The sequence below is a fragment of the Hemiscyllium ocellatum genome, chromosome 12, assembly GCF_020745735.1.
Source record: "Hemiscyllium ocellatum isolate sHemOce1 chromosome 12, sHemOce1.pat.X.cur, whole genome shotgun sequence".
In the NCBI taxonomy this organism is placed as follows: domain Eukaryota; kingdom Metazoa; phylum Chordata; class Chondrichthyes; order Orectolobiformes; family Hemiscylliidae; genus Hemiscyllium; species Hemiscyllium ocellatum.
In genome coordinates this window covers 55111635-55139425 of record NC_083412.1, presented here as the reverse complement: position 1 = coordinate 55139425, position 27791 = coordinate 55111635, and the positions used below count along the sequence as shown (strand labels likewise).

Sequence of the window (27791 nt, the reverse complement as noted above, 5' to 3'; positions counted from 1 at the left end):
TTCAACCCAAAAGCTTCTGGTTCAGAGATAAGCATGTTCAGAGTTGCTCTGCATGAATTGCAGCCAGTTACACTCTTAAATATTTTGTAAATTCATATGAATTTGACTTTTAAACTTTTAGTAAAAGCAGGAAATTTGGAAATTCTTAGCTATGGATCAACTTAATTTTAGATCAATCTCATTTCTATCAGAATTGTTACTAGCAGCTAGTTTTAGGTATCCTGGGATGTGCAAATTCACTTTGTAGTGTCAAAACAAATTTAGGTTCCAAAACAGGAACCTTTTTCAAAAATGACATTGTGATCTAGTTTCAAAACAATTGAGTCGCTATGCACATTGTGTTGATTTGATCAAGACTGATTACAGCCCCATCTCCAAGAATTAAAACTTACGAGCAGAAAATCCTCTGATATGCTCTCATTTTGTTCAATTATGGTCAGTTGTTTGAAAGAGAAATAAATTGTTATTCAATCGTGAGACGTGGGTTTTGCTGGCTGAGCCAGCATGTATTGCCCATCCCTAGCTTCCCTTAAGAAGGTGGTATCTGCTTTCTGGAATGCTGGAGTACATGTGCTGTAGATAAACCCATGATGTCATTAGGTAGGGTGTTCTGGGATTTTGATTTTATGACCATTCTGAATTGAAGAAAACCAAAAAAAAAGTTTGATAAGGCATACAAACTGTCAACCAAAACTATCAATCCACTTGAATGAGAAAATCATTTTAAAACTTTTAAATTAAAACAGCACTCAACAGAAATTTCTATGGAAGTTCTCTCCTCCCATAAAAATGGAAAATTGTAGTATGAAAGGATAGAATAGTGGAGTACTTGTTCTTTTAGGATTTTATTAAAAACTGGCGAAATATAGACACACACATAAAACATAATAATTTGGTCTTGTGTACATTTGACTCTAGCCCCACAGCAATGTGGTTGGATTTCTAGGCCTATTGAAATGGCCTTGAAAACCACTTGTTTCAAGGGCATTAGAAAAATGCTAGCTTTGCTAGCGTTGTCAGCATCCAATGAAAGAATAAATAAAGAAAAGCTATTGCATTGATAGAGCTATGTTTTTGTGTATTACTTGATGGGTAAATGAGAGAAATGGGTAGATGAGAGACTTAACAAACAATCCAGGTCTTTTTCAATATATAATGTAAGTTACATCACGCTGCAAACTTTTGCTGTAAATTCTGTATCTTAGTCTTATTCTACCTGATAATGGAGCAGCGCTCCAAAAGCTAGTGCTTCCAAATAAACCTGTTGGAGTATCACCTGGTGCTGTAATTTTTTAAAAACTTTGATGGTTAAAGGCTATGGGGCAATAGATTATACCAGAGATAGCGCATCACAGGAACATTATCAAACTCAAGCTGGCGTCGGGCCACATAAAAATATTCAGGTAAATGGCCAAAAGATTAAACAGAAAGTTAGATTTTATTAGGAACATCTTAGGGAGAGGTGAGGTTTAGGGTGTCTAGATATTAATATATGGGATTTCCAGGTTAGCGTGAAGAACTGGAGAGATATAGAGGATTGTGGAGATGCAGTGATGGACCATCGATTTGAAAACAAAGGCGCATTTCTTTTCAATTGAGGCATTACCAGACCCGGAACCAAAGTTGGTCAGTGAGTGACGCGAAAATGGCACTTGTTCACTGACTCTAGGTGTCAACGTAGCTCAACGAGGACTGAAAAGTATTCATTTATACACGTATTCCAGCAGGCAGATAGTTTGTGATTGCAACTGCGAATCCGAATTGAGGTGCTCCAGGCGCCAGCGTGTACGGTTTGTGTCAGGCCCCATCACCATGGTGCCCAAGTCCGTCATTCTGACCCCGTGCAGGGTGTGTTTCCGGGTGAGGAGCGGGGGTTATTAATCTCTCAACATTAAAGTCAGCTGCAGTATGGCGGGCCGCGGAGGTAAGGTGCTCTGGATATGGCGAGCTCCTCTGTCTGTTTAATTTAGTCATTTGTTTACGTGTGAAGTGGCTCCGCGAGGTCGGATTGTTTTGTGGAGAAGGTGCTGAATCTGACCAGACTCATTGTGATGGTTTGAGGAATATTGTCTGATCTTTGCCTAGATATTTTAATTAGAAAGTGTTAAACATGCAGTTTAATGCTTTCTGAAGACATTTCCATTGAATGTACAGCAAATATATCTCGGAACCCGTCATTCAATTGTCACGGAACGTAACCAGTAAAAGAACATCACCTAGTTTCTAACGATTTGATGTGTATTACAGCAACAAAAGTCAAGAAATGGGCAGTAATTCAACGTGCTATGAATTCATGATCCATCATGAAATCCCCAGGGTTAAAGTCTGACGTAGAAAACCGGTGCACCAAAAGTTGTTGCTAGAATGCGACGTTTGTTCAATGAAGGAAGGACGTCGCATGAGTAGCCTGTGCAATCAAATTCATCTCGCTTCAAGTGCTAATAAATACGCCATACACCTTTATCTTTCTCTTCTGAAGATATATTTCCGTGTTGACACGAAACTTATCTCTCAATCCCCGAAACTAATGTTTTTCCAGGATCCCAAAACTGTGAGACGCTAGTCGTTTCTTCCTATAATTTGGATGCGCTGATACCCAACATATTGTCATTTTTTTCCCCTTTCTGCTGCACGGCTGTTCATCTTTGATTCTCAAACTTTAAAAAGTCACATAGGTCATACAATCCTTTATACATGTGAACGAGTAACATTTAGTAACTTTAGAAAAGAAAATAAATGGTTCAATTTACAAGCATTTAAACTTACAGAGATGTATTTTAAGGCGGTTTTGGAGGTTATATTAAGCCAAATTGGCGATTGTTACTTGAGTATGACAACATTGTTGAAATGAAATATCACAAAGCAATATTGTAAAGACTACGCATTTTATTCTCAATTTTCGGACTAAGAACTAAAACAGGAAGACACTGCTTTAAACCAAAGGGCCGACTGCAGTTTTACAAATCTTGATTACTGGAGCATATTGAGAGGTGTAATATAAGCAAAAGACACCACAGACCTGATAGGTTTTTAATTTTTAAAAAATTCCCCTTGACAGCAACATTCTGATTGGCTTCTGGCCAGGTGAGCATTGTTTGTGTGGGGCCATTGCAACAAAAGTATTGAAAAAATGTCCATCTCGCTATCACGTTGAGGTGCTGGAAAGTCTCCAGTAACTGCTATTTGTCGTCTTCACATTTTTCTCTGCAAATTCTCTTTTGAAGGAGGAATAAAATACCCTTTAATTACCGTGAAAGGATGAATTCTCAACCAGTGAATATGATAGCAACATTAACTTATGTTAATAGCAAATAATTAAAAAGGAAGAGAAAAAGAGCAACTGGTCGAATCCTGAGGTCCAAGACCATGTTATCAAAATGAGTCTCCCTGATCTATTTCTACTCATGCTTAATGTCTATGTTTTCATATGACTGTTTGTGAAATGGTGAATTTAACGCTGGAGATCAGAGCTTAAAAATGTATTGCTGGAAAAGGGCAGCAGGTCAGGCAGCATCCAAGGAGCAGGAGAATCGACGTTTCGGACATAGGCCCTGAAGAAGGGCTTATGCCCGAACGTTGATTCTCCTGCTCCTTGGATGCTGCCTGACCTGCTGCGCTTTTCCAGCAATACATTTTTCAATTTAACACTGGATACAGTTTAGGTTATAGACTTCTAAGTTAGCAATTCCTGTTTCTTAAGTGCCATTGGTTAAAGACAATTTATTTGTAATAAACCATAATTTTCTTGTTAGGTACAAAAAATCTGGTGAGTGTTTTCTTTTAACCCGGTTTCATTAAGCAGGTAAATTGTGAACTTTGGACATTTTGACTAACTCTTTTCACATTTGTGACAACAGTAGGCTTGATTTCTAGTGCATTACCCAGTGAGTTGTGATAGTTCATGGAAACATTATTAGATAAAATTTAACACTAACCCAAAAAAGGATGATTTGGAGATGTCGGTGTTGGACTGGGGTGTACAAGGTTAAAAATCACACAACACCAGATTATAGTCTAACAGGTTTAATTGGAAGCACTAGCTTTCAGAGTGCAGTTTCTTCATCAGGGGACCACCTGATGAAGGAGCGGCGCTCCAAAGCTAGTGCTTCCAATTAAACCATTGGACTATAACCTGGTGTTGTGTGATTTTTAACCAAAAAGGGATGATATTAGCTGGGAAAGCCTTGGTCAGAAATTAATTTTAAACGGAGTACCTGAAGGCATATTTGGGGGTGATAAAATCCAAAGCATGGGGTCAAATGGTTGAAAGCATAGCTGCTTGCTGTTATGCAAAAAAAAGGAGTGATACAGTATGTCAGCCATGACTTAATATTTATCTTTCAATGAAGAGCACAAAAGCATTCATATTCTATGAGGTCTAGCTAGCTGACCTCATTACAATAACTACATTTGTCTCGCTCTCTCTCTGTGTCTTAGGACAAAGGCTTGGAGAACTTCCTGGGGCATTTTAGCACCAGCCTCTGGTTCCTCTGACTCTGCATCCAATACTGGCAGTGTATAATGTGCAGGAGCTCACTTCATGCACCATAACCACCTCAGTAGAATTTCACTTTCTTCTTCAGATACTATCTGAAGTGTCATCTCTGATTCAGGAGATTCGATATTGTGTGATGTAGAGGGTGAACACATGGGTTCAGGCAGCCTTTCTGATTCTTCCGAGGGGCAGGCTATGTTTGCTCCTGCACTCTTTACAAATTTGTGGCTTTCGTATGGTCTATGTGCTTGTTCAGAACCATTGCACCTACCTGAACTTTATAAGTCACTGCTCCTGACCTCATGTTGCCCATGCCTCTTATCCATGCAGGGCCATTTCCATGGTTCTTACACCAGATATTATCCCTGTAACAAACTGTTTCTCTCTCTTTGTGGAGTCTTGTGTCCATCATTGGGATCCCTGAAGCAGTTTCACTCCCTGGTTCAAGAATTCTGCTGATGTGACAGTATTTATGCAGCATTGTGATAGTGCAGCTATAGCTTAACAATCTACTTGCATTGTTGCTAAGGGGAGGTTCATGGTCTTCCTCAGGTGTGTAAGTTAGACCCATGCACAGTCAGCTCATATTCCTTTTTGTACTGAATGTTTCACCAAGATGCTGAGAGTACAGACAATCTTTTATCAGTGGGGGATCATTAACCCTGTTACCTCGATGAGTAAGCATAATGTGTGTGTAGTAAATGTCGACAGATTTCAGGCAAAATTCCTGCACTGCCCAAAATGCTACAGTTTATTAATCCTGCTTCTGGGTTGGGTAAGGAAGAAAAATCGAGTGCAACTCTTACTCCTGATTACGTTCCATGAAAGATTTGATGCTGGATGAGCCTTTCATTGGGCTTGTGTTAGAGCATCGAGTATAGGTGTTCAGAAGTCATGCAACAGCTGTACAGAACATTGGTTAGGCCACTTTTGGAATATTGCGTGCAATTCTGGTCTCCTTCCTATTGGAAGGGCATTGTGAAACTTGAAAGGATTCAGAAAAGATTTACAAGGATGTTGCTAGGGTTGGAGGGTTTGGGTTGTTGGGAGAGGCTGAATAAGCTAGGGTTGTTTTCCCTGGAGCATCAGAGACCTTTTATATACCTTTTAGAGGTACATAAAATCATGAGGGGCAGGGATAGGGTAATTGGACAAGGTCTTTTTCCTGGGGTGAGGCAGTACAGAACTAATGGGCATAGGTTTAGTGTGAGGGGGAAAGATTTAAAGAGTTCTAAGGAGCAACTTTTTCACAATGAGGGTGGTGCAAGTATGGAATGAGTTATCAGAGGAAGTGGTAAAGGTGGTACAATTATAACATTTAAAAGGCATCTGGATGGGTATATGAATAGAAAGGGTTTAGAGAGATACGGACCAAATGCTGGCAAATAGGACTAGACTACCACCTCTCCTCACTATATATTTCCTTGCACAGATTCTATATTTTTTCATTCCTGCAACACCTTTCATGAACACAGGAAGTCCCAAAAGAAATCAGTGAAATCCTTTTGAATTACTGTCGCTGTTCTAATGGAAGAACTGTGTTTAACAAACTTGCACAGATGTAATAATCACCAGACGATGATTAAATTACCTACAGTGTGGAAACAGGCTCTTTGGCTCAACAAATCCACACCAACCCTCTGAAGAGTAACCCACCCAGATCCATTTCCCTCTGACTAATGTGCCTAACACTATGGGTAATTTGACATGGCCAATTCACCTGACCTACACATCTCTGGTCTGGGGGAGGAAACTGGAGCACTCAGAGAAAACACACGCAGACATGGGGACAATGTGCAAACTCCACACAGACTGTTGCCCGAGGCAGGAATTGAACCTAGGTCCCTAGCAGCAGTGCTAACCACTGAGCCACCGTGCCCCTCATTTAGAAATTTAGTTGTCTAGAAGGTGGTGTCTAGAATTCCTTTCTCTGACGATGCCAAGTCGCCCAAGTCTTCCTGGTTGAGGCCTTAGTATTGGTTTGTCAATAACAGATATACAAAAAAACTGGAAGGGATAGAAATGAATTGTGAAAGATGTTCATTTTCTTTTTATTTGTTCTCCTCAACCATGTAATCAGTTCAAGATGGTGGGTCACCACTACCTTTGGACCTAAACAACTAATATTAGCTTTGCCAATGACATCTACATTCTATGAAGGAATTTGTTAAAATAAAAAGCAGTTCATCTGTTCAGGCCTTTTTGCGTGGTAGTGGATAATCATGTGGTTCAGAGCAACACCAAAGGTGCAGGTTCGATTCTCACTGGCTGAGGTGCAACCCGCTTCCCTAGAAAATCCTCTAAATCTGATTTGAAACAGTTAAATTGCTGAGCAACATCCAAATCAGAACCAATCAAAATAAATGTCTGGTTAAATGGTCATCCGATTCTAATGGTGGTCAATACTGGCACAGCCGTAGTAGAAGAAACAGCTTTTAAACAAAATTCACTCCGGACCCCAGCTCTTGAAGGTGTGCAGGACTTGGCTAGGCTGAGATCCTATACCTGGGAAACTATACAGATTAAGGGTACAACTTCGGTTCCGGTCTCTTATGAAAAGCAGCAATTGTAGTAAAAGACGGGCCAAGCTTGATGCGGCAAAATTGGTTGCGAAAGATTCGCCAAGATTGACTCAACATTTTCAAAGAGAAAATGGTTGCCTGAGTAAAGTCCTAATGAAATACCCAGAAGACTTCCAAGAAGGTCTAAGGATTGGCAGTCATATTTGGAATCAGGAAGTTCCACCAAAACCTTTATAGATTAAAAATTTGTGATCATAACGGACCAGAAACCCTTCCTTACTCTGCTTAAAGAGAACAAGGCAGTGCCGCCCACAGCTTTGGGCAACATTCAACAGTGGACTATAATACCAAGTGCTTAGAATTACAAGTTAGAACACGGTCTGGGAGACCAAGCAGCGAATAGGGATGCATTAAGCTGCTTCCTATTGGCAGATACACTACTGGTGGTACTCCAAACAATGTGTAATGGTATTAAATTTTCTGGACACTCTTTCAGTCACAGCTGAAAATATCAGACTTTGGATGCAGAAAGATCCAGTCCTGGCAAAACTGAAACAACTGGTGAGGATGGGGAAAATGAAAGGGCCATCACAGCTAGAATTTAAACCTTTCTGGACCTGGAGAGACCAGCTCACAGTAGAAGATGGCATATTATTATGGGGAGCAAGAGTGATTGTCCTGAGCAAAAGTGGTTTCCAAATACTAGCTGAACCCCATCAGGGGTCTCCAAAATAAAGATATTGGTGAGAGATTGTCTGGTAGCCAGGCTTAGATCCAGACTTAGCTGTATTGGTGAGGCAGTGCGCAGACTCCCAATAGGGACATAAATTACTGCCAGGAGCACCCTCCCACCCCCCACATCCGTGGGACTGGTTGAACATCAAGTATGCAGGTCCTTTCATGGGCTCAATGTTCTCAATCATTGTAGACACCCACTCAAAGTGGTTGGATGTGCATAAATTTGTCAAACACTAGGATGACAATAGAAAAATTGTGTGCATTTTTTCAATTCATGGAGTCACAGAAGTGTCGGTCACAGATAACAGGCCATCGTTTATCAGCAAGGAAATTAGGTAATTCCCTAAATTGAATGGGATTTGACATATAAGGCCTGGCAGAATGAACAGTCCAAACTTTGAAGGCTGGCTTGAAGAAACAGCCTACAGCCTTGCTACATACCAAGGTGTCACAATTCGTATTCGATTACAGGATCACCCCGCATGAAACAACAGGAATAGCGCGAGCAGAGTTGGTAATGGATAGAAGACTCTGCACCAGGTTAAACCTGGTTTTCTTTAAGCAGGGAGTGAAGTGGCTTCAGGGACTCAAATGATGGACCCAAGACTCTGCAAAAAGAGAAAAAAAGTTTGTTACCGAGACAATGTCTGTCTGGTGTAAGAACCACGGAAATGGCCCTGCATGGGTAGCATGCATGGGCGACATGACGTCAGGAACAGTGAGTTATAAAGTTCGGGTAGGGGCAATGGTCCTGAGCTAGCATTTAGACCATATGAAAGCCACAAATTTGTAAAGAGTGGAGGAGAAAATGTGCCCTGCCCCTTGGAAGAATCGGAAAGGCTGCCTGAACCCGTCCTTTACATCATGCGATAACGAATCTTCTGAATCAGAGATGACATGACAGATACTGCCTGAAGAAGAAAGTGAAATTCCACTGAGGTGCTTATGGTACAAGAGGTGAGCTCCTGCACATTGTATACCGCCAGTATTGAACGCAGAGTCAGAGGAACCACAGCTGATGCTAAAATGTCCCAGGAACGTCTCCAAGCCTTTGTCCTAGGACACAGAGAGAGACAAATGTAGTTATTGTAACAAGGTCAGCTGGACCTCATAGAAGAAAGTGGGTACTGCAGATGCTGGAGATTTGGGTCAAGATTAGAGTGGTGCTGGAAATGCACAGCAGGTCAGGCAGCTGAGTAGCAGGAAAATCTACATTTCGGGCAGGAGCCCTTCATCAGGAATTTTCCTGCTCCTCTGATGCTGCCTGACCTGCTGTGCATTTCCAGCACCACTCTAATCTGGACCTCGTAGAATATGGATTCCCTGATTGTCCAAACCACTGGCTGACAGGTAACAGATTCTAGTACTCTGAGAGCTGATTCTGAAGAGGCAATGCTAGAGTAAAGGACTTTTCATGTGTAAATAAAGGGTGACTGTCTAATGGGATGCCAGCCTCCTTGGAGTTATTTCACAATTTGTTTCCGGGAGCAAGAATTTCAGGTATAAAAATGAGTTGAAGCACTGTATTCCTTTGCAAAGAGAAGGCTGGAGCAGATCTGATAGTGGTATTCAAAATCATGAGTTATCTGGGTAGAATAGATAGCAAGAAACTGGTACCATTCATGAAAAGACCGAGGAGAGGGTATAGATTTAATATAATTGGCAAAGAAACCCAGCAACATTAATTCTGCTTTTTCTCTGCAGATGCTGCCAGACCAAAATTTCTCCAGCAATTTCTGCTTTTGTCTCAGATCTTCAGCATTAGTTCTTTGCTTTATTTTAGTTGGACAAGTTTTTTATGGCTAAAGGGATCAAAGGATATGGGAAGAACAAGAACAAAGCAGTGATTTGAATGATCAGCAATGATCATATTGAATTGCAGAGGAGACTCAGAGGGCAAATAGCTTACTCTTTCTATTTTCTATGTTGCTATGAAAAAAATATTTTCACACAGTGAGCTTTTAGAGTCTCTCATATACCAGCATATGGTTGAACAGAGTTAATTGAGGCACCAAAAAAGGAATTAGTGTTGTTTGAAAAGGGGAAAGGTACTGGCTTACAGGGAGAAAACAGAAGAATGCTGCTGATTGAAGTGTTTATTTGAAGAGCTGGTGCAGACATGGAGTTAAATGGCATTCTTACTTGCTGTAACAATTCTGAAACTGTGTACACAACTTAAACTTGGGTACTACCCGCAAAGTGTTCAAAGTCTTCTTGAAGTTGAAGCTCAGGAAACGTAGCACTTCCTTTCTCTATTTATTGCATGAAATGTGGGTGTTACTACAAGTCCAACAGTTTTTGCCCATCCGAAGTTGTCTTTCAACCATTGTCCATAAAGCCAATTTCAAAGGGCAGTTAAGAGTCAAACACATTTCTGTGGGTGTGGTGTCACATATAGGCCAGACCAAGTAAGGATGGCAGCTTTCCTTCTCTAAAGGACATTATGAAGTCATTTGGGCTTTTACAATGATAGTTGTCATTAAACTAGTTTTTAATTTCAGATTTTAAAAATAATTCAAATTTCAATATCTACCATGGTGGAATTCAAACCTGTATTCCCAGAGCATTCATCTAGAGCTCTGGATTATTAATAACTGACATTACCCCTGGACCACCACCCATTCCTTGAAATGCAGAAGAACGAACTACGCAAAGAGCACGCTCATGTCATTGTTTCCTTAGAACAGCAATGAGTACTGTGACCCAAGGACAAAGGTAAGCTGGAAAGATCAGGCAATACCAACATCAGATCCTTGATCCTTACCCACACTGTTTAAAGCCATGCAGGTGTACATTTAGGCACCATTGCCTAGTGGAATGTACGACAGATACAGTCAGTTCTGCTATAACGCAGGAGTTCTGTTTTTAGCAACCCTGTATTATCACAAAACTAATAGGACCAGAATCACGTTATAAGCAATACACGTTTTAAAAGTTCGTGCTTTAGAAATGCAGTGTCCCCAATTCGTTAATCATGTTATAGTGAATTTGCATTAATGAAATGCATGTTATTGCAGATCTAACAAAGTGAAACTGACAACATTCTTTTTGTTATGTAGCCTTTATGAATAGCGCAGAAATATTTCTTATTACAGATCGTATACATCCCACTTGTGATTAGAGCTAAGTTTAAATCCCAGAACCCTTTGGATGAATGGTGATATCAAGGTAGTGCATTGTTAGCTGTATACCTGCAGAGACCAGCAAAATATTTGCAGTCAGATTAATATCTTTATTACAGTGTTACTGATTTAAATACAAGGTTTCTAATTATTATTTCATTAACTACTTAAATAAATCGAAACTTATTAGTCTGGAAAAAGCTTTATAAAGTTGAATATCTGTAAAATCAGATAGTCATAGTTGTAAAATATAGACTGTTAGTTTTTGGTTTTCAACATCTGAGTTTAATTCTGGGGATTTCCATGAACTGAATTGATTTATAAAAAGGAAAAGCACACTCTTGACCTTTAGAGAAGTAAACTACCATCCTTACTTCGTCTGACCTATATGTGACTCCAGAGCCAAAGAAATATGGCTGACTCTTAAACTTAACATTTTATCAAACAAGACTTAAAGCTGTCAAACAGATCTATCTCCCATTTGATGTGCACCTCTATGTCGAATTCAAATGTTGGAGATATTTAAAAAAATGCCTGTGATTATCCAGCTTGAAAACAAAGGATTTAGACTTTCGAATAGAGGAGGATTTGTGACTGGAACAAACTTAAGAAATCTGTGTCACTCAGTCTTTAGAAAGATGAAACACTGACAATGACACAAACTGTAGAGAAACCTTCTGAACACACTAAGAACTCAAAGAGATCGGCTTTATTCATAACTGCCATTGATCCAGGACATCCGTAACCAACTGCAGTCTCAGGCTAAATTTTGACATCTCAAGAAAATCCCCAAGGACTTTAACATATACAAAACAAAAGAACTGCGGATGCTGGAGGTCTGAAACAAGTCAGTAACTCTGGTAGCATCTATGGAAAGAAAACAGATTTAACATTTCAAGTCTAGTGAACCTTCAGAACTGAAATGTTTTAACCTAACTTTTCAGCTAGGAAAAGATGGGATTGATGTTGATATGTGTGTGGGGAGGGGGGAGGGTGTTGGTGAGTGTGAGCGGATAGGTGGAGATGGAGCCGAGGCAGAGAGAAAGGATGGGCAAAGGGATTGTTGATAGCAAGTCAGAGAAGAAGTCATTATCTCACTGAAGAAGTCAAAATGGACTCAAAATATTAACTGTTTTAGTCTCTCTGTAGATGGTATCAAATCTGTTCAGTTCCTTTAGCACTTTGTGTTTACCTTCACATCATCTTGTGCAGTCTGTCATTTTCAGAGTGAAGTAAAGATAGTTATTAATTTGTTTGTTGCACTTCTCTTGTACATTCATATATTGTAAACTATGACATACTATGATTTCCAATATAAACAAGATGATTTAATCTTCCTGCCTGGCTTAATAAATTCTAAAACATTTGGGACGTAATATTTTTAAATGTTCTCTTCAATTTTTAGCCCACTCTGGAATTGGTTGCAATGTACATTTATATAAATGTTTAGTGCCTACCACCATGTTGTCCACTTGGCTATTATTTATATATGGATGGTGAATGTTGGAAGATTGTTTGATTATGGAAAACATTTTTGAGCTTAATCTTGTTTTTACCAATCTTCTTTTTAATTTCAAAGGTACTAACTCCTTGTTTGAAGAAAACATCACAGCTTTAGGGAACATTATCGGATCTGAATGTGTTCTTGATCCATTTCCTAGTGCACATGATCAACAGTATATATGGATTGTTTTAGAAGCAGAAATCTGAAAACTTACTTTCACTAATCAAAAACACAGACTAGCTGTATAAATCTTTGTACTTTTTTTAAGATTAGTTAACATACACAAGGATTAAACTATTGTGAATTCACTTAACCATCTGGAAATCTCACAGCTTGACTTTGAGTAAAAGAACCAAATCAACCTAACTTAAATATTATATTCCTACCTTTAACACTTTTTTGTTAAACATTCTTGTGAGAAGTAAGAAGTATATGTTGTACAATAGAAAAATAAATCATTGTTTGTACTTTTCACTTTCCTTAGGGCAAAACCATGATGATGATTCCTATGAACTTGTAGATCTGTTGGAGTATTCAGGACGACAGGAGTGGTGGGGTCGTATTTTTGGACAGAGTTCAGGACCAGTTGCAGAGAAATATTCAGTCGCTACTCAATTAATGATGGGTGGTGTGACTGGCTGGTGAGTGTTGTAGTCTATTGTATGTTGTCAACGTTAGATATACTTTTACAATTATTCTTTCTTTCCATCAACACATATACACATTTAGAAAGAGCTAAGAACTTTCTAAAACTTTGGAGTATATAAATTGACTAAAGTGCATTTTCTTAATGTAGTCAAAAGTCACATGGATTTTAAAATATTAAACGTAGTCCAACTATGCAAACATTCTCAGTATGTAACTTTTAATAAAATGTTGTATTTTAATGAATCTTAGGTTGCCTAGTAGATCAATGCTCTTGTCCTTTTAGCTACATAATTCCAGACTGATAGGATGAAAATCTCCTGAAACTGCTGTGTTTTAAGGTTCTACTTGAAACGAGTTTCTCTAATATTAAACAAAAAAATCCAAAGAACTGTGGATACTGTAAATCAGAAACTAAGACTGAAATTGCTGGGAAAACTCAGCAGATCTGTCAGCATTTATGGAGAGAAAATAAAGGTAACATTTGGGTGCAGGGACCCTTGCTCAGAACTGGAGGTAACTTTTCTTCTTGTTTTGTCTCAATAGTATTGGTTCTGATTTGTGCATCTCAACACAGGCAAAAGTGTTCTGCAAGGTTTATGCAATCATTTCACTAGTGTTACCGGTAGTGATTACTTTTAAAATTTATTCTAATTCCACAATAAAAATTACTGGTTCAACTTGGCGTCCAATTTTAGAAGTGCTGGTTCTGATACCTTCTAGTTTTTAATTTTGCTTCAAAAACAGATAATGGAAAAATGCACTAACTTATTGGTGGAATGCATTAATGCATACTGCTGCTCTGAATATTAGAGCCAGGTTTGTGTCATTAGTTTAGTTATGTGTACCATACCAGTTACCTAGTTTTAAAGTCAATAAAATGTGGAGGTGGAAAGGCACAGTGGGCAGACAACACCAGAGGAACAGGAAAGTCAATTATTGACATCAGGACTGGGGAGGGGGAAGGGAGCACAGAAATATATAGAGGGCAGGGGGTGGAGATGGGCGAAGATAGCTGGGATGTTGATAAGTGGATGCAGGTTGGGGGTTATTATGATTGGTCTGTGGGAAGGGTGGAGTGGATAGGTGAGAGGGAAGATGGACAAGTTAGGTCACTTCAAGGAGGTGAAGAGTGAACGAAGGGCTGGACATGGGATGAGGTTAAAGGTGGGGAGAGTTTGAAGCTGGTGAACTCTATGTTGAGGCCACTGGGCTGTAAGCTCCCGGGGTGGAATAAAAGATGGTGTTCCTCCACTTTGTGTGTCGCCGCATTTTGACAGTGGAGGAGGCCTCATGATGGATATGTTGCCAGGGGAGTGGAAGGGGGGTTGAAATGGCTGGCAACCAGAAGGTTGTGTCGATTGGAGTATACAGAGCGCAGATGCTCCATGGACCAGTCCCCGAGTCTGCGCTTGGTCTCTCGGATGTAGAGGAGACCACATCAGGAGCAACAGATGCAGTAGACCAGATTAGAAAAAGTACAGGTGAATCTCTGCCAGATTAGGAATGATTGTTTTTGGGCCTTGGTCGGAGGTGAAAAGGGAGGTGTGGGGGCAAGTGTTGCACTTTCTGCAGCTGTAGGGTAAGGTGCCAGATGTGGAGGAGAGGTTGGTGGGGAACTTGGAACTGACAAGGGAGTTGCAGAGTGAACAGTCCCTACAGAAGGCAAATAGGGGTGGGGAAGGAAATATCTTTTTGGTGGTGGGGGTCTGACTGCAGGTGGTGAAAATGGCGAAGGATTATACATTGGATTTGGAGATTGGTGGGGTGGTATGTGAGGACCAGAGGAACTCTAACTTATTGTAATTGGGAGAAGGAAGTTTAAGGGCAGAGCTGCGGGAAATGGAGGAGAGCATTATTAATCACAGAGAGGGGAAATTATAGTCCTTGATGTAGAAAGACATTTTGTGTGTCCTGGAGTGGAATCTGTCATCCTGGCAGCAGATGCGGTGGAGGCTAAGGAATTGGGAGTATGGGATCACATTTTTGCAGGAGGGCGGATGAGAGGAGATGTAGTCGAGGTAGCTGTGGGAGTTGGTGGGTTTGAAATGGATGTCAGTGCTCAGTCAATTAACGGAGATGAAAACAGAGATGTTCCAGACGAATTTAAGGTCAGGGTCAAAGATGTGGGTGAAGTGTTCAAGCTCATCGTGAGAGCAAGAGGCAGCACCAATACAGTCAATGTAGCGGAGGAAAAAGTGAGGGATGGTGCCAGTATAGCTATGGAAGGGGGACTTTTAAACTTTGTTTCATTGTAAATGTCATTATCACAAAGTAGCCGAAGGGAATCCTTAACTAATGCTCTGGTATTACATATTTATGATCTGTTTTTGATAATGTTTAAAATCTCCAATTTTCCATTTGTTATAAATATATACATTATTTACTCAAACTAAAAGATGTCCATTTGGCATATTTAACATTTTCTTGCTTTATTTTTGACTAAGATATTCCCTTAAAGTTGGTATACAGATTTAAACTCACTATTAATTGTACCACAAATACATCTCCGATCCAGTCATCTAAAAGCGTGCTCTACTAATATTTCTGATTTCCATAAACTGTTAATCAAAAATACAATCAAAAGATAAACTCATACTCAACTTTCTAATAGCCAACAAAGAAGAGGTTCTCATTCCATATATATATTTTTATATCCAGGTTTTGAAGCTGAAGAGTCAAGTTTGTATTCTTTCCTATGTTTCTGAATTGACTTAAGATAAGGGCATGAAACAAACGCTTTCTGAACTGAAAGTTTTAATTAATTTTGTGAATATTTGGTTTAAGTCCGCAATAGCAAAACTTTTAAAAAGGTGTATGATTCCAATTGCAACTGGCAATCTATCTTTCTTGTTGGTAATGAAAGTAAGTTGGCATTTGGCTCAAAGTGAGCTTGACAGATTATTGAACAAATAATGTAATTTTACTATTGGTCTGGGAATATGAAAAGAGACCAGAAAACCCAACATTGGCAACATTACTTATCCAAATAAGTACCTTTGAAGAGTAAACCTAAATTAAAACCAAAATAAACTCTGTTTTCATCATTTTTAGGTGTGCAGGTTTTGTGTTTCAGAAGATTGGCAAGCTGGCTGCTACAGCTATTGGTGGTGGGTTCCTTTTGATGCAGGTAAATAAATGTTAATTTAAATATTTCTAGTAGTCAACATTTTAATTTTTAAAAATATTGACAAAAAAGTTTCACAGTAGTAGGGTGCAGTGTTATTTAAAATGAAATAAATTGTGCAAGTGCCTCAAAGCCAGCAGTACATGAGAGACCAAAATATCTGTCTTTCTTAACTTTAGATGGAATCAGTGATGGAGCTGAGTAGAAAATTCTAAAAGATGACAAGAAATTTCTTCACTCAGAGTTGTCATTGCAGTTCTAAGCAATCAGCCCCATATCCTGAAACTGTCAAATTTTAGTTCACAACCCATGGGGAAACTTATCAAGACCCATTTCACAATACATTCCAATCCTGCAACATGTCCTGCCTAGGAGGACAAAGGTAGCTGATATAAGGGAATACCACCATTTGCAAGTTTCTTTCCAAGCCACACAGCATCCTGACCTGAAACTATATCACTGTTCCTTCACTATTGCTGGATCCTCTATACCACATGGTTTGCAGCATCTCATGAAGGCAGCTCACCACCACTTGCAAAGGCAATTAGAGATGGACAGTAAGTGCTGGCTTCATCAGCAACACCAACATCTCTTGAAAGAATAAGAAAAAAAATTCCATTCACATTGAGTTTCTTATTTCTTTAGGTATGTAACAAAAATAAGTCACAAAGGAGGCAAACAAGCTTTGCACCTCCCAGCAGTAATTTAGGTAGAAGCAAAATTCTTCCTTACAGGAAAATATAACAAGACTAAACATTTTTTGAACTTTGCATAATACTGTGAATCATGCCGGCTCTAATATATTTAAAGTGAAGCAAGACTTCACTGCTCCTGGAGGCATTGGTGTAGTGATCATGTCACTGGACTAGTAATCCAGAATCCTTGGTTAATGTTCTGTGGACGTGGTTTCAAGTCCCAAAATGATATATGGTGAAATTTGCACTCAATAAAAACCTGGACTTAAAAGCTAGCCAATGGTGACCATGTAGTCACTGTTGATTGTCATAAAAACACACTTGAAACTGGTTTGACTCCAGATCCACAGCAATGTGGTTGAATCCTAATTGTTCTGTGAGTAATTAGGGATAGGTAATAAGGGCTGCCCTGGTGATGGCCACATTCCATTAATGAAAACAGAATGTCTGTCATATGTTTCCAAATGCTACTGTTAACTTGACAAGGTTTATTTTATTGATTTTGTGATTTTGGTTTGATGTAAATTGGTAATTTTGTCCATATTGTTGCGGCTTTGTGAACTTAGTGGTGTAGACTGCCTTGTCAATGAAATATAACTACACAACAGCTCAAGCAAGAGATATGTTTCACTAGTGGTGTTGCACAATTTATGTAAGTTCAAGAAATAATGAGAGATCCTTCTTAACTCAGAAGGGATTGAGCAATGTGGGCAAATTACGATTTGATGCTCCCAGTAGGTAGTGACTCACACATAGAAAGCAAACCTTTAGAAAAGAGTAGACACACAGCCAGTATCGTAACATCGATTGATCAAAATTGCCCCTATGCTGACAAAATAGTAGTAACAACATTGCGTTGCATCATAAAGAGACAGACCTCAGACGCATTTGCTGTTTTCTGACCCCACAGCTTTAAGTATTTTCTAATTGATCTGTTCAGAAATATTGTTCTACCCCTTTGGAGCAAGTGAGGCTTGAACCTCAGCCTCCTTGCTCAGACATGGGGACTCTATCACTCCACCATAGCATCCCTCAGCCGCACAATTTTATAATCATTTCTTGATGATGTCAACAATTGCTTAAATATTGTAATAAACACAGTATATAGGCAAATGCAAAATATAGATTATAATCACTTGAAAACAATCTTTTTTGACTGACCAAATTAATGTTTATTTGGACTTGTTACTTTTCATTGTACTTTACTGTTTGTCATATTCCGATATAATTTGAGCTGTAACAGCAAATAATTTATACTTTTTGGAATCCTATGGAAAGAATTTTGCTATGATTCCATATATAATTATTTAGATGCCTTTTTTCAAGTCTAGTTGTAATTTGAACAACTGTAAATGTGCAAATAAGACGGTAAGTCATTGTAGTGTTGTCGCCGTCTGTGAGTAATAATGGTGAGCTTGAGCTCCTTATTCTTGAAGAGAGGTTAGCTAAAGAAGATTGTTTTGTCCACCATATACATTCAAGACTGCATTTTCCAGAGGTGAGAACTGTAGTATCAGAATGGCCAAGATTGAGAAAGTAACCATTTTATTGTGAATGATGGCATCAAGAATATGATTGACATCAATAACTGCAAAATTATTGTGACAAATGAAGAGTCTAAAAACGAGTTAGGAGAGTGGTTTTTTTCCCAGGCACCGGTTCAGAAGGAGGTAATGTTGAAATGCAGATGTGGACGTGTGAGATACTGGGAAGTCAGAGATAGTCTTGTAATTGATAATATGGCTACATGCGATGGCAATATGAAGGCTCTGAATATGAGCTGGGGAGTTCACGGGGGATGGTGATGGATGGTGATTGAAGAAGGATAAGAGGGCAGTTAGCTAAAAAAAAGTGAAAGCATGATCAATGAGGTTGAATTACTGTGGATAAGCCATTTTTTAATACAGAACCTTGTGGAAAAACATTTTACTATATCTCAGTGAGAAACATTTTAATGGTACCCGAGTTCACATTGCAAATAAGGATTTTCTGTGAGACAGCAGGGCAAAATAAAATGAGATGCTGACAAGAAGTGTGTTCCAGAGAAGAAGAAATCTGATCAAGATAATGTAATTTGATATTACAAGCCACACCACCATTCCAACAGTCTGGGCAGGGAATGCTAAGTGATGGAACATATAGTCACAAGCGCATCTTCACTTAGGGAAGAGATGGTAAATCGCTTATCCGGATTCCTTCAAAGCAAGATGTTGATAAAAAGTATCCACAGTGTTATGGCACGGGGTAAACCCTTCTGCTAATTTAAACCAGCAACACAGAAAAGATTCACCCCATCCTGTAATCTGTTAAAGTTCAAGAGACAAAGAACTATCCCAGAAGTCACTATGTAAGGTAAAAATTAACAATTTTTGTTTTAAGTCTAACAGAGAATAACCAACTAACAACTATTTACACTCCTTTTTCTAAACCTATCTTTTACCTTCCCCTCTACACTACTGGTCTGATAAAAATCCCAATTACAATTTACAAAGATAAAATCACATTTCAAAACCAGCAGCTTAGCCGAGTGCCTTCTGTAAATTTTCCTCTGTCTTCTTTTCTTCTTCTTAGAGATTATGCTTCACAGGTCTTTGATAGATAAAAGTACCTTTTAAGAGAGCAGTTCTATGGGCAGTCTGTATTGTTCTGTCTTTGTTGGTGCTCTTTGCCGCTCTGGGTAACTGTTCAAAATATCTGATATTTATACCCCAAAAATCGGATTATTTCATTGGTTTTAATACTGTCAAAATGCTAAATTCAAACTCGACTGGAGTTTGGTATCTTGGGGCATAATTTAAACTGATTTGCCGAATTTGAATTTATTTTTGTATCCAGGCAACACAGCTCTTAGCTAGTTGTTTTAACCAAAGGTTACATTGTTATTTTGTTCCAGATTTTCTGTGCTTCTCTTAAGTCCTTGCTAGCTTTCAACGCTCTTAAAAGGTACAGTATACCAACAACTTCATAACAACAGTGAGCACTCAGAAGTCAAGGGCATGATATTTTGAAGGGAGATGTAAAGTAGTGATGATTGATTAATTGGCAAAGTCAATAGAGTCAGCACTGGGAGGAGCACATTTAAGGAGAAGATGATCCAAATATCCATAGGAGACATGCTCCGAAGGAGGTACCTGTGCTGGCAGTGTATTCTAGGCACCTATAACCCTTGCCTCACATACGTCCTACCATCTAGAAGAACAAGTGCAACAGAACACCACCTCTTAAACATTCTCTTCCAAGCCACACATCTTTCTGATTTGGAAATAATACCATTCCTTCAATATCGTTGGATCAATAATCTAGAATTCCCTTCCTAAGGGCACTGTGGGTCTATGTGCAGCATATGGACTGTAGCAGTTCAAGAAGGTAATTGATCACTACATTCCCAAGGGTAATAAATGCTGTATTGTGCACAACACCCGACTCCCATGAGTGAATTTTTAAAAATTTGACAAGATTACCCCCTCAACAAGCACACAAATAGGAAGATCACTGCCAGATTAAGATAAGGTTATGTTCCTAAGGAGGCAGTAAGGAGTGCTTTGTTGAGCATTTCAGAGCTTGCCTAGGAAAGCACAGAAAGAAAATGTCCATTTTTTTCAAGAGTTGAGCCCAGGAAGATGCCAGTAAAATAGTAAAGTTGAGGAGTGCCAAGAAGTTGGGGAAATATCTTGCCAAGGCAAACTACTTGAGCCAAGAACTGAAAAGGCATGATGACAATGGGTAAAAGGAAAATTAGAAATAGGAATGATGGATTTCAGTCTGTAACCTACTCAAGTAACCTTCATAAAATGGAACAGAGAACCATATAACACAAAAACAGACATTTCAGCTCACCAGATCTGTGCCTTGGTGCCATTCTAAACTAATCTCATCTGTCAGTACATGGTCCATCTCCACCAATCCCTGCCTGTTCATTTGTCTCTAAATGCTTCTTAAATTTTGCTATCGTATCTACTTCTTATCACCTCCCCAGGCAGCATGTTCCAGGCACTTGCCTCACATATCTCCTTTAAACTTACCCCTTGTCACTTTAAACCTATGCCCCTTTCGATTTAAGATTTCCACACTGCAAAAAAGACTCTAATTATCCACCCTACCTCTGTCTGTCATAATTTTGACTACTTCTATCAAGTTGTCCCTCAGCCTCTGTTCTAGTGAAAACAATCCAAGTTTGTCCAACCTCTCCTTATAGGTAATTTACTCCACTCCAGGCAACATCCTGATGAATCTCTTTTGCAACCTGTCCAAAGCCTCCACATCCTTCCTATAATGTGACAACCAGAACTGCATACAAATGTGGCCTAAAGTCTTATTCAGCAAAAGGTGCAGATGTTAGAAATCTGAAGTAAGAGCAAAAAAAAAGTGTGAATGTTCTCTTCTTCCCATGTGTTATTCCATGGATTCTTCTTCCATCAATCAAGGATTTCTCAACCAACCCCATTGCATATGAGAGGGCCCCTGACCATGTCCATTCTCTCCTTCCTTCCACTCTATTATGAACTTTCCACTTCATTCTTTCTTTCATCTCCTTCCCAGTACTTGTTTAAAACTGTCACAGATTTTATTTGTTTTCATTCTGAAGTAAAGTTATATCTTGAAATATTAATGAATTCTATTTCCATATATACTGCTCGACTTTTGTATTTTTAGCATTTTCTGTTCTTATTTCAAGTTACATAGGCCTGCTTATATAACAATTGTTAGTTTACATAGCTTCATCTTCATCTCCTCCTCCTTCACCCTTTTCTGTCATTCATGATGGAGGTAACTTGCTTCCACATTAGAAATATATTTTCAGGTGACTGAAGAGCCTGGTGCATGATCTGTCATTTCTATTCCAGATAGGGCAGGTGGTGGTTGGATCAATAGGAAAGTGGATGTCAGGGTTGCATCCTGCTCCTTTCTCCGTCAATACTTAACATCAGCTTCCCATCAACGGTTTGACTAAAAGTGTACAGAGCCTGCCTAAATGTTTCCCTTCCATTTCAAGCAGTCTTTTGGCCATGGTTTTCCAGATATCAAATGGGTATTTTACACTTTTCAAGTAGACTTTGAGGGTGTCCTTAAAACATTTCAAGATGATATGGTGAAGCAGATGGAGTGTGGTTAGTGCATTGGTGTTGCAGATGCCAGTCTCAGCAAAACAGTGATCTTCATGCACCTATCCTGCCAATGGATTAGCTTTATCTTACTGATGCAGTACTGATGGTACTTCTCCAGGGTCTTGAGGTGCTTGCTGTACCTCTGAGCCAGTTAGATGGTAGATATCACAATGAGCTTTATTGCCAGGTTTGAGATCCTGGACTTCCAAAACACACACACTCAAGCAAGCAAAGGCTGAGCTGGCCCACTGAAGACAGTGCTGAACCCTATCAACACTAGCTACCCATGTTGACTGCAGGCTTCAAAGATAGAGACGTGGTCTACAGTTTTCAAGGGATGTTTGGAGAGGGCCTTTGCCTTACAAATAGTCAGTATAAGGCGTCAACTTTCATATGCCTTAATGAGAGTATTTTCAATGGCTTGGAGCTCAGCCTCTAAGTTTGTGCTACCACAAAGATTGTATGGGTAGCAGAGTTTGTTCTGTGGATTAGCTCCAGTTCTGCAGGGAGCTTGCTGAGGACAAGATATATTATAAGATATATGTATTGCAGCAAGCAAAGTCGAGAAGAGCAGAAGTGTGATGATTGCTTGTTCCTAGTCCGACAGTGTTTGGATCTGTGGTGGATCTGTTGCTTAGAGTCACAGCTTGCATGTCTTCGTGGAACAAGTAGACGATGGTGACAGACTTTTGAAAACAGCCAACACAGTGGACGATGCTTCATAATATCTCATGATTGATCGTGTCAAAAGCCTTAGTGAGAGTAGAAGGTGCTGTTCTCTATATTTCTCTTGTAGGTGCTGGACAGTGGTGATTCACATACATCATGTCCTTCGGAAGGCAGATTCTGCATTGCGACTCTGGAAAGAGCTCTTCAGCCACAAGCAGAAGGCACTTGAAAATTCTTGCAATAAAAAACTTTGCTTGTGGCCAACAGCCAGCAAGTTCCTTTGTAATTCCTACAGTTAGGCCTACTATCTTTCATGAAGATAGTTACAATTATGCCAAATCTGATATCTCTTCATGTCATTAGTGATTGTCCATCATATTTGAGTGTTTCAGCAGAATTCCCATTGCTCCTAACATTGGTTCATTAGCTGACAAATGGCTTTTTCTACTTCATACCAGTTTGAAGTTGTGCTGAGATGGCATTAAGTAGCATGCTTTGGATACTCACTTTGAGGATGGACTCTTAAGGAAGTCATTGAAGTGCTCAATCCAGTAAGTGCAGACTGTCCCCATGCCTTGGCGAATCCTGGAGTAGGATCTCGGGTGCATGAACCTTAGTCTTGATTGTGCTAAAGAAATCTTATATATCATGATTGTTGGCTAATCACTGAATCTCTTGCACGTTCTCTATCCGCCATCTGTTCTTTAGGTTGCCAGTTTTTTTCCAGGATCTCAGTCTTCAACTAGTTTCCTGTTCTTAAGTTGATTGCTATTTTGCATTCAGAAGTGCCTTGCACTTGTGGCCTGTCAACCCCTGGTTTTCCTGGTCAAACCAGACTTGGTGTTTCCTGGTTGAGAAACTGAAAACCTCTTTCCAGATATTGATTATGGAGGCCTTGAAGGCAGACTGTGGACACAATATCTTTACATCACCGGGAGTTGTCAGTTTGACAGTGAAGTGGTGGCTGTTTTGGACTCTTTTATCAGGGTCTTTTAGTGCATAAACATGAGTTTAGTGCATTGCACTTTTTCGCTGTAAATGCATTGGGGCAACATTAATTTTGCTGACAGAGAAAATTAGGCAGTGGTCTGTCCAGCAGTTGTTGGCACCTGTTATGGTGCAGGCAAAGCAACATCCTTATAGTCCTTCACTCAGATGATATAGTCGAGTAAATAGTAGTGCTTGGAGTGAGGGTGTTGCAATAAGACCTTTGGCAGATGTTATTTTGATTATGATAAAGCACTTGATCGGGAGCAGGGTATTGTGGCTGTTGGATTTCCCTAACCCCTCTTTGCCAAGTACATCTTCCCAGTGGTCTGCGTCCATTCCAACTCTGGTGTTGAAGTCACCCAGAAGAATCAGATTGTCACCTTTTGGGACTCAGGCAAGGGTGTGTTTGAGATTGGCACAAAATTGTTCTTTAGAATCATCTGTAGCATCCAGTGTTGGAATAGACATGCTGTAGCTTACTGGTTCTGGGCAAGCATGAGTCATTTGTTTATCCCACGAGGTGTATCCGAGATGGCTAAATAGATCATTTTTAATGACAAAGTTTGGGGAGGAAACACTTCTTCTCATTTACCTTTCCAGATGAAGGTATCCATTACCTTGTTCCTTGCGCTGGCATTCCCTTGCACATCAAGTGTCACATATGGTGGTGATATCAATGTGAAACATCTGAGCCCAAGCATACATCTTGGTAGTAAACAGGCTATAGACAGTAAAGAATACGAATGAGCTTAGTGTTGAAGTTAGAGCTTTTATTTCTATATTTCAATTACATATTTATTATCGGATATGGTTAGCGGACAATCGTCTTGATTTGATTCTGTAGTCCAGTTGGTCAAAGGGACTGCAAACAAGCACCACATTTAAACAAAACTATTGATTCCATAGATTGTTTCACAAATTCAGTGTCTTTCTTCACTTATTTAGAAACTAAAGCATTTATGAACAAGTAGAATAAACTGTTTAGCAAGTCCCAACTGCATAACTTTTGTATAATTTGAAGCTGATAAATTTGAATTATCCAAAGTTCTATAAAAATTCTCTAGTTTTGTATATTTTCCTTGTACAGTATGATTTGCTGCTTCAATATCTCACTCGCTCTATAGGTGTGAAGTTGGTATTGAGGGAATCATTTGTCTGTGTTAATTGAAAAATTTGTGGAATTTACTTACAAATACAATATACTGCAAAAAAATCTCATACAGTCAGTTCTGCTATAATACAGTTCCATTGTTGTGCAATCCTGTATTAAGAAAATCGCGTAATAGCAACATAACTCGATTTCAGCCCCATTAGTTTAAATTATGACCAATACACACTTTAAAACTTCATGCTTTATAAACAGTGTCCCCAAATTGTCAATCATGCTGTAGCAAATTTGTGTTAATGAAATGCACGTTAAAGCAGAACGACCTCCACCTTTAATCATTAAGGCATATTTTTCTCTTAGGTTGCAAATCACAGTGGCTATATTAAAGTGGATTGGAAAAGAGTTGAAAAAGATGTGAATAAAGCAAAACGACAATTGAGAAAGAAAGCAAATAAAGCTGCTCCTGAAATCAACACCTTTATTGAAGAGGTGAGAAAACTGCACTCAAAATCTTCTCTGTTTTAATTGTGGTATTTTATGTACAGATTAGCAGTATTTTCCCCACAGAATTTTCTTCCAACCTTCTCATAGTTTCCAGACTTCTGTAAGGTACACTTTCACAGTTGTTGGCAGCCTTCTAGTATCTTGTCCTAACGTTCATTCTGCATGCTAAGGCTACTTCTGCTGTAACTACAGTAGCGCCTCGACTTACGAACTTAATCCATTCCGGGACCCGGTTTGTGAACCGAATCCATTTTTCCCATTGTTGGAATATTGTAGGAATGCTTGGACGTAGCAACGAACACTGTTCACAGCGCACGCATCAAAGACGAACTGAATGAGATCATGCGGGGCCCAAGAGCTTTTGCGTTCAACAAGCGCGTAGCAAAGCAGAACAATGAAACCACGTGGTTGCACATGGGCCTTTTGCGTTTGTACCTTCATTTGTACCTTGAATTTCGTACATATGTTGAAGCAAAATTTTACGTACAATCCTCTTCGTAAACCGATTTGTTCGTTCATATGTTGAGGCGCTACTGTATTTAGTGTTGCTGGACTACTGCACTGACATGGGGAGGATTTCAGGTGGGTCCAAACCAATATTTCAATGGAAAGAAGTGGTAAACTTTGCTAGTTTATTTGTTCCTCCAACCCTCATTCTGTATGTTCTGAAATTAGAAAAGCCAACTTCAAAAGACATAAGGTTGAACCCATAACTTAACCCAAGTGTAGTTCCCATACAAGTTTCCTCATTGAAACTCGACACAGGCTAAGAATCAAACCTGGTGTTTTCTTGAATTGTAAGGTTTAGTACCAAACTGCAGAATCATTCAGAAGGAGTCCTTGGTAACCCCCTTTCTAAAAATTGCACTTAAAAGAAATAGTTGATTTAATTTTGAGCAAGACTCAGAGCAGAAAGCTACCATAATTGTGTATTAGAAATTTTCATTCAAACATTGTAAATCCATATCCTTTTTCTCTTACACACACACCAAAGTATTTTGTCTTTTGCAGTTATAAACTCAGCTACATTGAGAACAGTGATAAGGAAACAATTTTTCTGCAACGGAATTCCCTTCCTCAAAATATTTTACATTTACATTCTTGATTGCCAATGGATAAAAGATTCCCAGGGATACGTAGAAATGTAGACTTGAGGTTAAAATCAGATCAGCCCAATCTTAATGAATGGTGAAATCGACTCAAGTGGTTTACTCTTGTTCCTTGTTCATATGTTTGTAGTCATAAAATTGTGAATGATATGTACTTATGTTTAAATATCCAGGTTTTAAATACTAACACTTGACTGGTGAACGTTTTTTCTCACAGTCAGCTGAATTTGTGAAGAAGAATATCGTGCTGGCCAGTGGCTTTGTTGGAGGCTTTTTATTGGGACTGGCTTCTTAAAAGTTCCTGACAACGTACTGACACAATGACAACCATGAAGACAAAGCTACAGTTTGGTCCTGAAAATCCAAAGCATTGAATAAAACTAGAACATCAGTATCAACAACCCACTAAGAGTCCCATCAGAGTGTTCAAGGCTACATTTAAATATTAAAAGGACACAAAGAAACAACTATTTATCATGTACTGATTCATTGACTCAATTTATATTATAACTTATACTGTCAAGGAAGGCTAATTTCCTCAGTTTTACAGTTTTGTAAAATTACTCTTGCTATATTCATATTTATGCTGTAAATCTCTTAACTGTAGAGCGAGACACGTAAATGCTGTATTTTCTGTTGTACAGACTTATTAAACAAACTATTTAAAATGTATTAATGTACAAAGAGGTTAGTATTGTTTAGCTGTATTTGGGACCGAAGCTCAATCATATACATTTGGGCAATTCATTTTGTTGATAGTCTTTAATTAATATCAATGAAATTTGAAGCAGAGAACATTGATCTTAAATTAAAGGTATAATTTTGGTAATTTATTTACACTTGTTTCCTTTCTACTCATTAACTATAAATGCCTTGGGAGACCAACTTGAGAAAAATCATTAAGTAAAGAATAGTTCTAGCTGGGTTTTGTTGCTAACCAGCAATTTCATTAACAATTGTCATATTACAAACTGGTTAGTGTTCCAATTATAACATTTTGGGCAAAAGCAAAATATTGCGATGCTGAAAATTCTAAAATAAAAACAGTATCTGTGGAGACAGAAATATCTAACATTTCAGATAAATGACTTAATGAAACCTTATTGTAATGGTTGTCATAACAACCACGTATTCTTTTCTCCCCGCAATGTGATGTGGGCATCCCTGGCTAGACTCGCATTTATTACCTGGGGACAGCTAAGAGTCACCAGCATTCCTGTAAGATTGGGTCACTTATAGGCCAGACCTCATAAGGATAGCAGATTTCCACCATGAAGGACACAAGCAAATCAGATGCATGGATAATGGTTGCATGGTCACCATTACTTTAAATTCCAGATTTTTAAAAAAGTTACCAGCCAAGGTGGGATTCAAATCCATGTTCCGAGAACATTTGGTTGGGATTCTCACCATTAGTCCAGTTACATTACCACTATGCCACCAGCTTCCTCAACTTTC

The 27791-nt window shown here is 39.0% G+C and overlaps 1 protein-coding gene across 1 annotated transcript; it reads left to right on the top strand.

The window, feature by feature from the left end:
- The first annotated feature begins 1790 nt into the window (after window positions 1-1790).
- On the top strand, window positions 1791-27043 carry fundc1 (FUN14 domain containing 1). The gene is made up of 5 exons (XM_060833060.1): window positions 1791-1924; window positions 12866-13022; window positions 16081-16156; window positions 25081-25209; window positions 26551-27043. The coding sequence occupies exons 1-5, from the start codon at window positions 1909-1911 to the stop codon at window positions 26626-26628; spliced, it is 456 nt and encodes a 151-aa protein (XP_060689043.1). The 5' UTR covers window positions 1791-1908; the 3' UTR covers window positions 26629-27043.
- The last annotated feature ends 748 nt before the right edge of the window (window positions 27044-27791 follow it).